We start from the raw sequence: 18321 nt of genomic DNA, 5'->3' as shown, positions 1-18321 counted from the left end.
GCCGCAGGAGAAAAATGAGACATGAGACATTTTTCATTATGATTACCCTTACAGTACATGTGGGTGTAGTGGGAATGACTGTTGCCTCAACATAAAACTGTCAGCATACATCGTGACACACATAGTAGATACTGGCTGCCACCTCTTTGTTGATTAGTAGGGGAAATGACTCTTGTCCTATCAATAAACAGGTTCCTGTGGTCGAAAACCAGTTTAGCAGCCAGGACATGAGTCATACAGCCAAAATACAGTTTTATTATTTTTTAAATTGAAATTCTTCACTGAATAACAGCTTCTCTCTTTCTCTCTCTCTATGTATTTTCTGTCTGTAACATCTGTTTCAAATAATAGCAAAATGCCAAAACAATTTTAAGAGAAACATGTTCATAGATATCGACATTGTAACATTTTGACAAGGAAATGAATCTCTATTGTACAGTATTCAAAAGCTGCAGTATCTCTAGTTTTCCTTTCTTTTCCGATCAACTGTTGGAGTCTGTTGATACACTAATGACCTCAATTATTGGTCATGGGGTCCCATTTCCCCCTTTTTATACTTTATTTTTACTGCTATATCCACCTTATTTTTTTCTTTGCATTCCCTTGAATGCTGTTCGGGTTACTCATCTTTCAGTCTTTCAGTGTTCAGTGGAAGTCAACCCACACACCACTGCTGATTCCGTCTGCTTGCCAGAGACTTTCCTTACCCTTTTGTAAAATAGATATATTTTGAGATATATATATTTTGACACAACATTGAGACCTCCCCTAATTTTAGGTTATGTGTTACCACTTGAATGCATCCTTCAATCAGCCCTCATTTAATTGCACCCCCTGCAGTCTATTCATGCATTTATTTTCTCCTATTATGAAAGGGTAATTGCCTTTGTATTTTTATTTGGATGATATAACTTCAAACCTTTACTGACTTTCACCTTATACAGTATGTGTGGAATAGACAAACAACACCTGCAGGTCTGGTTTTTTTCAAAGTGCTTATGATCAGGCATAATAAAGCAAGGTCAATAATCTGTCTGGCACTTTCCTCTTTGAGAAACCGAACATCAAATGAGTGTCTAACGTCTGAACTGAATAGTCTGCCTTTGCAATTGACAATCCTTTCTTATATTTCCTTTACTTTTTACATTTTTAAATTTTTTTTTTTTTTTTTACATATTATTGGTGAGTGTATGCGTGGGGTTACTTAATGTGTTTTTTGCTGTCTGTTAATGCCTGCCATGACAAAAGACCTATATAGATTAAAAAGATAGATGGATTTAAAAAAAATAAGATAAAATCCAAGCTCCAAGCCCATTCTGTGATTTCTAAATATAAGACAAATATGTTATTGTATAAATATAATGACTGAGCTGTCCTTGTCAAGCAATGGCAGCTTTACTTTTTAAAATACAATCAATCATTTTCTTTTTTTTCTTTACTTTTCTTAGATGTTTATTGGCTTAGCATGTTTATTCAAGGACAAACAACTTCAGATAAATAATTGGTGAAAAGTCTTTACTGACTTTGTTCAACAAGGCATGCAGGATAAATTTCATTGAAATAATTTATTTAGAGGAGTATGTATGTCCTAGAATATGTTTACATTCATCCAGATTTCACACACTTTTCTGTTTCAAGGAAGATGGAATTTGAATTTTAGACAACAGGATAGATAATACTGTTAATTGTTGATAAATAACTCCTTCAAAAGCTATAGCTATGGTGTATATCACATAGTCTAGAAGTGGTTGCACTCGAACTCGAGTTTGTTTGCTTTAATCTCCAAACCAGATGAATAAATTGTGCAAGGTCATGGAAAAATGAATACCTTAATAAAAAAAAGAATCCTTAAGTAACTAACACTGAAGTGGTATTTACCTAGATTAACCCCGATGTGGGAGAGCGCTTGTTGTGCAATAACATAAAGATGAATGATGGCATTATTCCAAAAGAGAATGTGGACTCACACGTACTAATATGCTAATATACTAATATACTTTAAATACCTTTAAATATATGAATGCTTATTACTGTCTAAAATTTACCTCAGCAAGAAAAACAGGCAAACAAACAAAGCACCAAAAAATGTATTTTGTTCTGACAAAGTGTTCTTTTTATGACTGTAATGACATTTTTTTCTTTTCCCTTCTTTTTTTCCAGGATATTTGACAGTTACCATAGAGCCGCTGCCTCCTGTTGTTGTGGGAGAGACTGTTACTCTCAAGTGTAACTTCAAAACTGACGGAAGGCTTCGAGAGATTGTTTGGTACAGGGTGAGTAAACCTGTCTATATTTTCAGTCCCATTAAGCAGCCAATATTCCCTGTAACATCCATTTAATTCATACCAAACCAATCAGAATCGGAGGGGGTCAATGCTAATAGTCATATCACAGCTTTATGACTGTGTTAGAAGAGAGTAACCACGCACTGTGAATTTTCAATTGTTAGGAAACAAGCTATTATTTTGACCAGCTGTATGGGAGGCATCACTGGCTGTAGCTTGGGAATTTGATTTCTCAATCCGCCGGTCATCACCATCATTTCTTAATAGGTCACAGCTGGTGATTCAACAGTTATTAAAATCCCAGTTGGTTTACTGCTTAAGTGACGCCAGTAATTCAATTGAACAATAAATAAATACATACATAAATACATATATAAATAAATACATGTCCAAGATTGAGTCTATTTGATCCATACATCTGGCGTAATGTTTGGGTATTGTATGAAAGTTAATATCAATAAAGAAATGTACATGATATTGCAATGCACAGAGGAAACATTTCTCACTGAGTCACTGATGAGCACTTGAAATGGAAAGCAGTAGCAGCTGCAACAATCACATTCTTGCCTGTCCATTGTTTTTGCCAAAAACTCTCCAATATGTCATGAGCGCTATACAGCTTTTCTTCATGAAAGCGGCTGACTCTTCACCAAGTTGTTAGTGACGTTGTTGAGAGGTGATAGGATTCAAATAACGTGGTACGGCCAAATTGTTGAGTCTAAAATTATATAATTAATTTATTAATTTATAATATAAACAAATGCTATGTGTCTTTCTTAAAATGTATTGCTCTGTCTTGTCTTGGTCATGATGCAATTTATCTAATCTAATGACAGATGGCATAGCAAAACAAAGACGACAAATACATTGCAAGGGGGCCTCTGCTCATGAAAATAAACTAATTTGCAGCTGTTTAAAGCAGCACTCCCTTGATGAGATACATGAAGTTCAGTTTACTCATCATGAGTAGTGCTATTCTGCATGGGAAAACAGTTGTATAATGTCTGCTTTGTTTCTGAAAAGTCTGAGAAATAACCCCAGTGATGCCATCTGGCAAAATGCACTATTGAGTTACATTACGGGGTACTTAGCGTCCAATGTTTCTGGAGCTTTACTCATGAATTTTAACCATTGTAATAGCCTCTGTTATTCCTCTGACATTATTGAAGTGCAGTACTAAATTGCTGGAGTATTCCTTAGTTAGTAAGCCCCAGTTACGACTGAGTATTCATTTAAGAGGGATGGTAGTGAAAGATGAAGAGAAATCTTATAAACAACACAAACTACAGTTCACATCCATGTGCTGTATAGCAGAGAGGGCATATGAATGAAATTCTGTTACAGAGTGAAAATATTTCAGTCAACTGATTGCACCAGTTTACTCCCATCAAATAATAGGCCTCTGATGGCAGAAAGAAAATAATAAGCTTCAAGGAAAGTGATTTATTGCTGTTGTGCTGAACTGAACTAGATTGCACATGTGTAAACTATAAAGTGTGTAAATTAGCCTTAGCCGTTCACTTTAAAACTCAATTTTTGAGCTCTTCATCAACTTGGGTCACTGACCAATCAGCTGGCCCGGGTGATCTTAGTGGCAGCTGGCCAACATGTCATCGTTCCTGATCGATTCAGCATCTTACTTTATAATTATCTATCCAGCATTTGATTATTGTGAATGTACAGCACAACACTGTGGTGACATTCACCTTGCTTTCACCCTCCTCTCTGAGCTGGAACACTGTTCATTAATGAGCGAGCAGCGTTTTATTGCTTAGGCAGGAACTATGTCTTTAGAGTAGTTTCTGCTTTCTCACTTTTATTATTGTGAAATACAACGGTGTCTTTGTACTCATCTTAGCAAATGCTGACCTTTCAAGGTAGGACAGAAAGAGATTTATGGCACTTTACCCATTCACCTTAGTATCATTGATCACTTTCATGGCTGTGACAATTTCATTTAATCAGGCAGGGATTGGACTGCGTTGTTTTGCTTGTATTCTGTCAGATTTTTGCGGTGTCTATTGATAGCTGTAGTTTAAATAACCGCTTTCAGAATAATGCTTCTCATATTAAGTTTTCTCACGAGGAAAGCAAAGAGGTTGTAAGAGAAATCGGCCCCATCTCTCCGGTGGCCCCTGCTCAGCACAACCGTTGATAAATTATAAATCAATTACTCACACTCGCCTGCCAAAGTTTCTTTAATCTCTGCCTTTTATTTGACTAAATTGTGTTGACTTCTCATTTTACCTCCTGTTCAAATGGAACTGGGGTTGATACTCACCTGGGGAATCCTCATATCTAATCGAAGCTCGGCCAATCAGACAGAGGGCTGAATAAACTGAATATTTCAGCAAGTGCTCACTCGTGGAGCTTGATCCTGACGTATTCTGTTTGAGGATTTTTTAAATGCATGACACATCCAGACTTCAGTCAGAATTAGCACGTCTTAGGGTGTACTTAAGATAAACCTGATTACTTCAGAGAACCTTTCAAGCCACACAAATTCTTTACAACATTATATATAGAACAAGAGAGATAAAAGTAATGGATTTGATATGAGTGCCACAATGGTTTGTATTATATTAAAGCATTTTGTATTTTCTTTGTCTCTGAGCTTTTTATTATTAAGATTTTGACTTGACCTTTCCATATTATTTGAAATAAACTTATCATACAATACTCTACCATTGAATTAACCCTAAAGGTATCCTGTTTTTTGTCCACTATGGAACAGTGTTTGTATGAATGGGTTTGTTTGTCTGCACACCCACTTGGCGCAGTAACACAGTAATGTGCCAGTGAAAGGCAGAGAAGAAGGCAGCAAGCAAGTAATCAAGGATGCACTGTAACCAATGTAGGTTTTTAAAATTTTCCAAAGGTCCTTGCAAATGTTGTATTAGGAAGGAAACACATTTTACAAATTTAGACCTCAAGGATACACATAATGCGCTTGGTGAGTGTAACTGAATATTAACAAAAAGCTTTGCATGTTTACAAGAGGACTCCACAGTTTTAAAAAAACACACCACAGAAGCCAATTTGAGTTCGGATAAGGTGTTTGACACTTAACTTCTATTTCTTATTCAGTGTACAGTAGCCATCAGCTGCACCCTTTCCAGTGACCGCTTTGAAAATGTAGGGGCTGTGATGATTAAGTATTAATAAAGTAGCGTAAATCTGTTTTAATACTTTGAACCCAAAGATTTTACAGGTCTGGCCGGCATCCACCTCTGCATAACCTGCAAGGTCCGCACCCTGGAAGCACTGCAGTTTAAGTCGATGATTCTCTTCTGTGCAGTGTGGGAATGCATCAGTAAATGCATGCAGTGGTATATATACGAGTACTTAAACAGGAACATGAAACATCAAGCAAATCTAATCAGAAAAAAAGATTAAATTAACAATATATGATCCTTCTCTTTCTATGCCTCTTATCCATACCCACTGATAATAATCATAGACATGTGATCAAGTAAAATGGTTGAAGCTAGAAAATAGAAGAAGGCACGTAGAATTGACACTAACACACAAAATCCCAAAGTAATGGGCTATGGTATATTAGGAATTATTTTATGCGTGTTAAGGACTCACATGGCTATTCAAATAGAGAAAAGGCCATAGACATTGTTTCATGTCGATTTAAGACCTATTCTGGGCAAAATACCTTTTTGTACATGGCAGCAGTAGAATGAAATAGACTTCCAGTAGAGATAAAAATCAGTTGATCCTGTCATAGATTTAAATGTGCATGTGGGGAATGGTTATTTGACCAAAATGAAAGAATGACTTAGAAATGTATGCGGGTGCATTTATATAGGTATGTGAGCTCGGAGAACAATTAGTTTGGTGCACTGAATGTGGTGGTCTCACTCAAAGATGGGAGTGGTCGCTGTGTTGGGTGTTGCACGGTTTGGTGGTGAGGTGGCTGCTGGGTGTATGTGTATGTTTGTACAGTAATGGTGTTTATGGATAGATAGACAGACAGACAGACAGACAGACAGACAGACAGACAGACAGACAGACAGACAGACAGACAGATATATATAAATATATATATTGTTTTTTTATTAATTTATGTTTTTTTATTTTACCCCATGACACAGGACAGGCTATCATGTCATCTGTGATTTGTCTCGCTATCTTTGCCTGCTTTGAAAGAGGATCACAATGGAAATAAGTTATCCTTTAACTTCACTGTGTTATCCTTGACATTTTAAATGCCTACATATTTGTCGCCGCATGTAGCGTTTTATATCTATTTGCTTGTTATGTCAAATGAATAAAGATAAAAAATAAAAAATCCCTCTTAATACTTCTACTTTAGTTTACTCAGGATGACACAAGATTAGGAGACAGACAAAGACAGAGAGTGAATGGAAGAGAGTCAGAGCAGGCCTCGGTAATGGATGTGGTATAGTCCTGCTGTTAATGCTTCAAGAGCAAATAAATGAAAGCCTCTAAAGTGTGTATGATATTGCACTACAGGCCATATGAATGTTTTTCGTGAGTGGTGAATACTGGCAGGCCATGGATTAAGCACTATAGATGTGTAATACCATCAAGCTGTCTGCTATGCTTTAATAGCGTACCAAATAGTAATGATGGATCATTTGATAGGGTGGAGCTAATGTGCTGGCTGTTTAGGAGAAGAATGTGGCATGGCATGGCTGCGCTCAGAGACTGCTCCTCAAAGACGTGCGCACAAGCTCATCTGATGCTGTGCTCGTTTTAATTTATGTCATTCTAATCAATATATACATATGGGACCTCTCCCAGTGGGCGCCCAGGTGCGTCATGCTGACAGTGGTGGAGCAGGCGGTATCTGTTAGCTTGCCTGTTGAGTGCCGCTCTGCACTATGCTTAATTTTAATCACTGGATCAACCATCTATGCTCTCCTGTTCTCCCTCCTCTCTCACTCCGCCCATTACAGAATTCCTACATCCTGCCTGACATAACTCTTCTGGGATCCTCTCTCTCACCAACGCAAGTGTCTTCCCTTAGACACTTCCTTAATTTACCACTGGCCTGTCTGCTATCTGAGCTGGTTCTCTTCTCATCATTCAGCTGTGTCCACCTCTGTCCATTTCATTATTATAATTCAAACTCACCAGTTTTAATAATCCTGCTCTCTGCTGAATTGAACACCACTCTCTGACTCCGTGTGCAGTATGAGAATATCCTATTGTAGCTTTAGAAAGTAGCAAGAAACAATATTGACAATTAAAGACACAACATATATATTTTGTTTTCCTCATTAACAAATAGTAAAATAATCAGCATGGGTTATTGCAAGCAGGAGAAACTGAAATCCAGCCTCCACATTTTGAACGTTTTGTTAGATGTGGTCTTGTGATATTTCTTTTCTGATGAAAAGAATGAAGACTGAAGGTTAAAAGATAATGGTTTCTTTTTTTCAAAGAAATTTCATTCAAATTCAAATTCAGGAGCTGAATGGGTGAATACCGTACGTCATTATGTTGAGGTTCTTTTGAAATTATACACTCGTACCTTTTCTAATTATGTCTGTATGCACCAAAATTATATCTGCAAAGGGACATTTAAACTAGTAGGTGGATGATTTTGTTTTAAAAGAACAACAGTTTAGGGTAACAAATCACAGAAAGACTATAGGTGCATGTTAGGCATGTTTTTATATAGTCAGTCATAAATGTTTTAAGTTGCAACACAATTAAAAACATGTGGTGGTTGTTAGTATAATTAACTTGTGAAATACCAGCACCCTCAGTACCATTAGCTCCCTGCTTCCTTTTGAATTGCAACTTGAATAACAACTCCACAAGGTAAACAGAAGCTGAATATATATTTGATAATATGCTGTGCTAGAAAAATAAATGATGGTTGTTTTGCCAATTAAAGTTTTTATACAGAATATGTGATGTGGGATTCCCTCCACCCCCATGTGGGTGTGTTGGTATTTGTGTGAGAGCTGCAACAAATCATTAGCTTATAATGTCCAGATAGGACATCAAGCAAAGACAGTTGTAAATCTCCATCATCAGCTGACTACCATTGAAAGCTTGACAAATTTTAATGAAGCCATCTGCCTCCACTGATTCTGTTCAGGGCATCATGAATTAGCTTTACAACCTATGCTTTGTTACCACAAGGCAACTGTATACAGTATAAGTATTTAGTTGTGACTTTTAGCCAAAATGTTGTACCTGTAATGATGAATAACCACCGGGCAGGATTACTCCATTTTATTCACCTAACCAGTAAAATTCACCCCAATGCATATTTGACCAGCTGAACTGAATGTAATACTGTGAATCATTATTGCTATTGTTCCAAACAGTAATCAAAAGATAGATTGTTACACTTAAATGTATGTTATATAGTTTAATTTCAGACTTTGGGAACTTTAGACCGATTGATCACCAATTAGCTTTTCATTATTGAGTATTGCATTAACCTCAGTGACAATTCCTAGTTGTTGCAGAATGCAAAGATTGGTTTTCAAAGGTGGATGCCACAGTGCATTAAGCATAGTTAAAAAAAAGTTACCTTATATTGCTTAACATACTATAGGCAAAACATTTAACCCACATATGCCACAGTGGAGCTGCTTTCACTATTGGCACAAGGCTAAGACAGTCCTTTCTAGAAAAACAATGGCATTGATTGTTTGGTCAAGCTGCTTAAAACAATCAGACCTGACATGACTTTTCAGTTCAGTACCAAACTGAGAAGTAATGGGATGTTTAGTGAAGCAATTACAGGGACAGCACCCGTGTCCACTTTCATGGCAATAGTCAACGTTGGTTTAGGTTTCCTTTAACTTACTTTGAGCCCATGTTATCTTGAAATGAGCTTTTATATAACCTTAACCACATAGTTTTAATAGTGTTTAGGAAGTGCTTTTAGAAAACTCAGGGGACCATTTTGCAATGCACTGAAAAGTGACCCATTTTGTTATGAAGGACATTTGTTTTTGCTACAATGAGAGGCTCTCTTGGGTGTTCCAATGAGAATATTCTCCCCATCTCTGAAAGTTCTAAAAAAAATAAGCCTGTTCGCTCAGACTTCATGGCTCATTTGAACTAAGAGTGAGACAGTCACGTAGACTCTATGTTTCTACTTGGTTTTATGTGAATAAAGGCGCAGTGTGTATAATTTAGTGGCATCTAGCGAAACAGACTTGGCAGAAATGGAATATAATATTCATAAGCATGTTTTAATGAGTGTATTATAACTAGTAAGTAACTAGTAAGTAGAAAGTAAGAATTGTTGTGTTTTTATTACCTTAGAATGAGACCTTTTTATATAAAGGGAGCAGGTCCTCTTCCACGGAAGCCATTGTTGCACTGCCATGTTTCTTCAATAGCCCAGAATGGAAAAACCACACATTGACTCTAGGGCCTTTCTGTTTAAAAAAAAAGAAAGAGTTTTAGACTAGGTTTTACATGGTTTGGAAGGGGACATTAGAGGTTGGTCGCAATGTGCAACCTCACTGCTACAGTAGATGCCACTAAATCCAACACACTGGTCCTTTAAATGTTATTTTCCAAAGTGTGCAGTGTTCACACCTCATAAGCAGACCACAATCCTTAGTGACTTAGTAGGAGTTCTCACACCGAAATGCTGCATGCACTGTTCTTCCCTCTCGACACATTGCCATTATCTTAACAGCACAGAAGTGCTATACACGTGTACTTAAGTGTTTGCCAGCTGTGTTTGGACACAAGCCAGCTGTGTTAGTTGCTTTGAGGAGTACATGACGTTTATATTTGGAAATATGAAAATAGCTCTTTACATAAAACATGGACCAAACTACAATTGTATAGTTGAACTTACAGCAAGAATCTTATTGAGAAATATAAGTGAGACACTTGGTGCCCACACAAACTATGTGTGCCTCATTTTATACTCCCAACTCTTACAATGCCTCTGGTAGTGTTTTTCAGATTTACTTGTGGCCCACATTTTGACAAATCCCATTAAATCTGTTGACAGTGTCAAAGCACAATGTAACAGCTATGCAAATGACTTATCTGTTGTCACAGTCTGCCAAGAAATATAGGAGTGCATTACCTGAGGGCAGTGTGTCACTGGATTTACTGTTGGCTTTTTCTGGCCACAAGTTCCCGCAAAATGCTATGGCAACGATATATTACGGGATACTCAACGGAAAAGTGGTGTTTTTCTAGTCGGTAATCCTGTTTCTTGACTGTGGAGAGACACAGGAGGCGTCATATGTTAAATCCGAGTTTAAAATCTTCAAAACAGGGTTGCCTGGGCAACTGGAATCTGTGAGTACAGAAGAGAGCTCACTGAGTGTGTACGCACAGCACTCTCCTGTGGGGTTTTTGGGTGTCTAACTTCCTGCTGTTAAATCCCCAAGTGTAACTGTAGGTTAAAAAAGGAAAATAAATCTTTACTCCGTTATGTTCTATTGTAGTATATAGTTATTTATTAATAATGTGCATATATATATCTTAGAAAGAATATACGAAAATAGATTTTTCTAGGTGTGATAGTACACCACAAAATCTGTTGGAAACCTGATATAGAATATATGCGAGTGAAGCTGGCAAGGAACATTGCAGTATGAGGAAGAACAAGGCTCATACTGGATCCCCAAGTGCTGCACTCTCTATATGTTTCAATTGTATTGCCATATCTGATTTACTGTGTGGAGGTACGTGATAACACCTATAAAAGCCCCCTACAGCCATTATGCATACTACAAAAAAGAGCAATGTACGGTATAGCCAACACACCAATGCACTTCAGAGGTATATAGAAAAAAATCAAAAGTCATATACCTTGAAGTTCATGGATCTGGTAGAATTTAACAGCACACATTATGTATGAAGCAAGAAATAACCTACTACCAGGTGATGTATAAAAACTGTTCTTCGACAGAGAGGGGGTTGTGATTTGAGAAGAAAGTAAAAGAAAGAAAGAAGATAAAAATAAACTATGTTTGCACCACTATATCAATTTGTGGGGAGAATTTGAATAGTCTGAAAGAGGGGCTAAAACAAACTACAAATGTAAATCAATTCAAGAAGATATACAAAAAAATGACCTGCTCCAAATTGACATATTCAAAGGTGATGTAAAAACCTGCTTCTATAGCCGTCTCCTGGCTCCATCACTGCTGGCTAATCGATACATAAAGTTGGTGTAATTGTTAAATCTTCTGTTTTGTAAAGTTGAATTCCCCTCTCCTGTCTCTGGTCAATAAGGTTTTTTCAGACGCTGTTAGACAATCCAAGCTTTTCATTTGTATGTAAGCACATTTAGGACTTGAAAGCTATATTTAGCAGTTCCACTCACTATGTAACTTTATCTTTACATTTCAATTTTGGAACTTAGGGTACCATCATCAAGTGTAATCAAGCCACAGTAATTTCTACTGTTTTAGATAATGAATCAACAGGCTCAACCCACATGGGTGCTGAATCCTCAAAGGAAAATATCAAAAATCAGAAGTAGGACAGCACTCTGCTTAAATTGCTTATTCATGCATTGCACAGATTTTTTGGGTAGCTGCCTTTCTTCAGCTCACAAGCTGGCAACGGTGTTACAACTAAGCACAGGTGAGCTGCATAACATTATGAATAAACAGAGGAGTGTTGCATAGATGTATTCACATGTGCCTGAGAGCACTAAGAAATGCATAAACCCTGCATGTATCACCACAGCCTCTTATCAACAAATAACAATAGTACAACAGGCAGATCACTAGCAGAACCACAGGCCACGGTGCTGCTACAAGGTCCATGCCAAAGGGTTTCCCCAGCCTCTGCCCATAGTGCTGATGTTGCTCTGGCTCCCAGGGCAAACTCTGAGTGCTTCCAAAATCCCCTGAATCTACCCACAGGTTAATTTGGCACCTGTGAGAATTAACTTGCTTGTTAGACAAAAGTACACTCCGCCTATTTTTCTGATAGCCAACCTTAAGGTTGCTGAGTCTTGACATAAGCCCCTGTGAGAAACTACATTGTTCTCTGTTTTTAAGTCTGTGCTCCAACTTTGTACAGAATTATTTTCTTGATTGAGAACACTTAGTATCACAACTATTTAGTTTTCCTTTTTTGTCTGTTATTGGGTTATTTAGTTAATGTACCCATCTTGGCAGTAGAGTTTGTTGCTGTCCTCTGTAGACTTCTTCTTTTTTTTGACTTTGGCATCATTAAAGTAAAACAAGTGATGAAGCATTTGCCTGCCTTGATCTTGCCTCTGCCTTTGGGCTCGACCCTCATCATGAGCCCCTCAGAAGTACATTTATATGCCTCTGGAAAGCAATAAACCCTAACTCAAAACTGTCTTAAAAATTTGGGAATAAAAATGATGGGAATTAGTCTCTTATCACAATAGACATCTAAGCATTAGTATATGAAATTGTGATATATTCTTCCAAATGTATAATCTAGGCAAACTAATCTTAAATTCTTTTGATATTGTTTTTCTTTTCATGTTTTGATCCTTTAGATTAAAGAACGTGTTTCAAGTAGGCCCTCAAGAGCCACATGCAGTGTAATAATAATACATTTTGCACCCCAAGTAATTATTCTACACCCTAGTTACACACATTTTACCATTTATATAACAGAATTGCATTGTCCAGGATGCACTGTGGGGCTATTAGGTTTGTGATGTGGTCGTTTTCTTCTCCAGTTTTGTGTTTTCGACCAAATTGAGAGGATATCTCACAAGTGGGCACTTTCACACGTTACATTAATTGTAGAATAATTCCAATTGCTAACAGATGTAATAAAGGTAGACATTTCTTAGTTTTAAAAATATATCAGATCCCAGTATGTGACCCGGTTCTCTCCACAGGGCACAGCTAAATGTCCCATGTAAAAGAACTTAGAAATCCGTTTTATTGAATCTCACTTGAGCAATGTTTATACTACCCTTTCTGCAGGAGAAAAATTCAGCCTGCCCCTTTAAATACTGGCACAAACCTCTGTCATCTTTATTAGCCTGCCGCTGCATGCTGAATGTGGTGCCCCAAGGGGGAATAGGAGATAAGGTGATATGGATCACTGCACCACAACCTTCCCCTTTGAGGATGTCACTAGGGCAAATAAGCAGCCTGTTATACATGGAATGATAATTACACACTTCATGTCAGCAAACTAGTAGATGAGTCCCTTTTTATCCACAAATGCTAATAGCAACAAAGGGACTGATCATTGCTGTGCCTGTCTGAGAGCTTGTGCCACTAATGGCAGTGACTGTGATGACAATGGGATTTTTTTTGTTTCCATGCTGCTAAGAGTGAATAATGCCTCCTCATTGTTAGCATCTCCCAGAGATCCCCAGGTATCTATCAAGAGCATACTCTGTATCTAATTAATTAGGTAATTCAACAAATGATTATGGAAAAACTCTCTATGAGGGTCATTTGACTCTTCCCCACTGATTCATTTTCTCTTCATGACAAAAGGATCAAATACAGTCTAATAATTACATCACACATTTTCATCTTCATGGTGAATGTGAGCATCAGGGTATAATATAGTAGTATAGGGTATAATATAGAACTATACTATAGTAGTATAGTATCTAGTCTTTAATCCCAAAATGTGCTATGATAGCAAAGCTCATATTGTAACATACTGCAACATTTTTAAGAAGAAAAATGGAAGTTGATGATGTAAATGTCAAAATGTTTGCTTCATAACATTTCATTAACAATGGCCATCTGTGAGAAGAATTTAATTTAGAAGTCATCACTTCTGCTTTATTTTTTTAAGGCTTACTGTAGCTCTTCAAATTTTCAACATGTCTCAGAAACTTGTAATCTTCCAACCAGAATCACACCAGATTTTAGAAATCCATTCTAACAATCACAGAAGGATCAAACAAGAAAGTGATTACTTAGTGATTAGGAGTGGATCAGAGCCTCTTTGTGACATTTGCATTAGAGGAGGAAGTCATTTCCATGCCAGAAGAGTCTTAGCAGTAGCCACTAGCCTGCATCAAAACAACACATACTAAAGTCCTCTGAGGGCACGGCAGAAGCAAAACAATTATTTATTTAGTTCTTTATATATTTATTTACTTGTTTACTTGCTTGTTTGTTTATTTGGATAGACTGTCACTTCATGTTATTCCAAAGGAAAAAAAAAATCACTTACATTCAAACAGATGACATAATGTGAACCCTGCACAAGATGACATGCTTTGGATACTTCTTTCATAGAAAATTCAGTACAAAATTGACTAAGAGCTTTGTAAATGTACAATTTTAAGTCCACTAGCTCCTATTACTATCGCCATGTTAGTCCCATGTAACCATAAATGCTATAAAATGGTAAAGGAAATCAGAGATGTTTGGTTTTCAGGGTGTAGAGCAGAGACAGCATTGGTGACTTTAAAAACTGTAGAAACATGATGACGTGAATGGTACTCATTTAATTTAATTGACTTTGAAAACTGCATCTAGAGGAGCATACAAAGCTGTTCTCATTGTCTGTGACATTGTTTTGTATTCTATTTTCAAGATCACATCACCGGCTCTAAATTTAAAATGTGTTGCTAATTGAATCAAAACTATTGCACTTAGTTTTTCAATTAAAAAAAACAAGCAAAATGTGAAACAGTTTAGCTCTGCCAAATTCAGAAACTAAACTATAATTGTAAAAGTTATCTAAGAGGTCATTAGATTTCTCTTTCATACTACTGCACTAGGTTCATATGACTCTAATGACATACAGTGCCATATCTTGTGCCTTTGAAGGTGATATAATAACATGTGACAACCATTTAAAATTTTGCACATGTACTACTAGACATATGTAATTTGTGCTGGCCCATTCCTGCTGTATGATTGCATTTGAAAAGAACATTAACAGTCTATGATGCAACATCTGTGTGGGAGCAGTAACCATTGAGAAACCACTTTATATTTCATACAAATAAACATTAGAGTAATATGTGTACATATGAGTACTTTCTTATCTATTAAAGCTTCACAGAAACAGCAACAACATTGGAAAAAAATTAATCGGATGGGAGACCATCACACAACTAAATTATCCACTGATTGACGCTATCTAAGATAGTCCATGCTCCATGTTACAAATTATTGTTACTATCTATAAAGTTAGACATCATCCCTTAGCACAACAGTTATCATCCATCCATCTTTCAATCCTTTTCTGCTCCTTCTTTTTACTATTCAGAGTCATTAGGTTCTTATCCTAGCATCCCAGAATCCATTGAGTAAATGGCACATGGATTGGTCATCACTCGATCACAGGGCTAATCGGGGCACTAGTTATCAGCACTTTTTAAAGACCAGGAGTTAATTAGTAATGATTGAGGTCGATACTTTCGGGGTACGCATGCTAAATTTTTGGCTGGATACAGACAGTGTAAGCAATTGAATCTGAAATATATGTATATCTGCAATGCTCTCTACAATTCAAGTAAAAGTGATTGTGAGTGACTTTTAAAAAAATAAATGTTAAAAACTATGAAGCAGAGTATGTTTATGCTTCTTTTCCTTTTTCTATTCCGTCCACATAACATTTGAGCTATGATGTGATCTGCAGCGGGCTTATTTTCTTTCTACATTCTCTTTTTTCCCACAAAAATAATCAGGTCAGTCTCGAGATGATTGTTTTTTTGTTGATCCCTTCAAACAAGGCACTGACTCCATTGAAAAGTAGCCTAGGGCCAAACTGCCCACCTTTCTGAAAACCTGATTCTCTTTGGCAATCTGTAATAAATAGTTTACATTTTGTACAACTACTCTGCAACCTTGCAGAATAATGCGATACTGCAATCCAGGTATTGTTCCCCTCTTGCAAAAAGCATTAGGCTGTCGATACAAATTATTGTCATCCTCATTGTAACCCAGCCCTAAACCATACCACAGTGTTTGTCAATTGATAATACTTTTCTGAAAATAAATGCAGTAAAACAGTTGTTGAATCAAGATCCAGTAAAAGGTTTAAATATCAGCTATAAATTATTCATTTTTGTAGATATACCAGGCTTGATGGTGGCATTGTGAAGCAGCACAATAAACATATTGAATGTTAATTAATGAATTGATTTTGTTTAGAATGTTAAAAGCTTTTGATTTTGATAATTTTGTTTATATTCCTCTTATGCAGTCTTTGCCTTGAACAGAAATGTAACAAGGCCACATATCAGGTTTAGAAGTAAATCTAATGAATAAGGGAAAAAGCATCACAAACATCCTCTAATTAAAATAATAGTAAGTAATTAAAATTAGCTTGTGATAAATGTATTTACCGTGGGATCCCATATTTCCCACTTGATCACAAATTACAGAGGCATGTGAACACAGGTGGCAAACATAGCTGTGAACGCACCACTGCCAGCAGTTGAAGCTGATTAAACATTATCAGTTGGATTCAGATTAATACAGTAAAACTTGCTTAAAATGAGTAACCAACGTGTGCTTTAGTGTTATTATTGCCAAGTTTAACGTCACTTGTACAAGAAAACAATAGATCTTGATTTTCATGTTATTCATGGGCAGACTAGTGAATTAAATACTTTGGAGTTGCAATAGTAAGCTTCTTCCACTTCTTCCTTTGAGATTTGACCTTTGTTTGAAGGCTGTGGATGGCGCTTCCATCATTTTTCTTCTGCCTCTTGCTCTTACTCAGTTTTATAAGGCAGCCGAAGAGTATCTAGTGAGTAAAGTCAGAGAAAACACTGAATAGGTCACCAAACTATAATTGAACTAATCAGAGCAATTATGAGGACAACTTTTAATATATAGACCATTCTATTGAGATGTGAACCTCAGAAATAATGCTTTTAACGCTAAATAGAATATAGCTGCTGGTGAGAGCTTCACTAAAAGAAAAGAACCTTGAGTTTTGTATTCATTTCTTCTTTAATGGGAAGTTCCTTTAACTTAAAAGAACATATTTTTCCTGATTTGTTTAGGTTTCTACCTGTCCTTTTTGTGAAAAGCATTATATTGAACTTTTGGTACTTGGGGTATTTTTTGGAGCAATTTTTTTGTTTTAGTGACCCCTCTGTTAGGTTTAGTGTTAATGGAAAATCTGAGGTAAATTACCCAATGTGCGGTGAGTCATTCCTTGCCCAGTGTTCTTCCAGAACATTTTTTGTTTGATGACCTGAGGGAGATGCCCTTTGTACTGAGAAATACTGACGTTATTTCACAAATAATATATAATTTCAGGAGAACTGTCATTCACTGTGTAGAAGATAACGTAGTATTGAATACAGCTTTTCATCTTCCCCGCTGCGTGCTCATGCAGATTGTATTTCACTGAAAATTATACATGATAGTGAAGGCGTTGATAATTTTGGGACATATGAGGCAAAACCTCCACATTTTTTCTTTCTGTTTTTGCACACACAATGTCCTGTGGTGAAAATTATAACATAAATGCAAGAACCATAACATTTTACAAAACCGGATGGTCAGACTCGATTATTGTCTTTATAATACATCCTTTTCTATACTGAGAAATGTGCATTATTGCTGCCATCACTGCCACAAACATCACTCACCATTGTTCCTGTGTTCTTGTTAAGAGGACTACTGCAAGTGCAGAGAGATGCTATAAGAGGATACTGCCGCTTCAATGTAACAATTTGCTAGAAGTGTTTTTTCAGCATGGGCATCTGCACCCTGCCATTTCAAAGGGACAACTGAAGGACCACAAGAGCTGCTTGAGCTTTTTGTCAATTTTAAAGATACTTCAACATGGCCTTGAATTTGATTCTTGGCTCTGTGTAAATAAAAAGAAAAGTAAAGAAGTAAAGAATATATAAAATTCAACTGGACAAAATGATCTATAGTTATGTTTACCCCATAAAGCGACAGTTACGCCAAACCTAACCGGACCTCAACCGCAGCGTTGTCAAACCATGATGTTTTTGGGGTTTTTTGTAACAGTGATTTGCAACATTATATTATACTCCTATGGGTCATTCTGAAATGCAGTAACAGTCAACATATGTGTTTTTTTAAATTATGAGGATGGGTTGGTATTGAATCACCTTTGGTCCTATTGTCAAATATTTATCATTCATAAA

At 36.6% G+C, this 18321-nt stretch overlaps 1 protein-coding gene across 2 annotated transcripts in view; it reads left to right on the top strand.

The window, feature by feature from the left end:
- Nucleotides 1-18321, top strand: part of igsf21a (immunoglobin superfamily, member 21a) — a 168545-nt gene that overhangs the window by 56958 nt on the left and 93266 nt on the right. For both annotated transcript variants that reach the window (XM_062415440.1, XM_062415441.1), the window contains exon 2: nt 2161-2273. In XM_062415440.1, the coding sequence (XP_062271424.1) occupies nt 2161-2273 (113 nt within the window). The remainder of the gene's footprint in view (nt 1-2160; nt 2274-18321) is intronic.

Source organism: Scomber scombrus, chromosome 3 (assembly GCF_963691925.1).
Source record: "Scomber scombrus chromosome 3, fScoSco1.1, whole genome shotgun sequence".
NCBI classification, from domain to species: domain Eukaryota; kingdom Metazoa; phylum Chordata; class Actinopteri; order Scombriformes; family Scombridae; genus Scomber; species Scomber scombrus.
The sequence above is the reverse complement of the archived record's forward strand: the minus strand, read 5'-3'. Positions and strand labels throughout refer to the sequence as shown.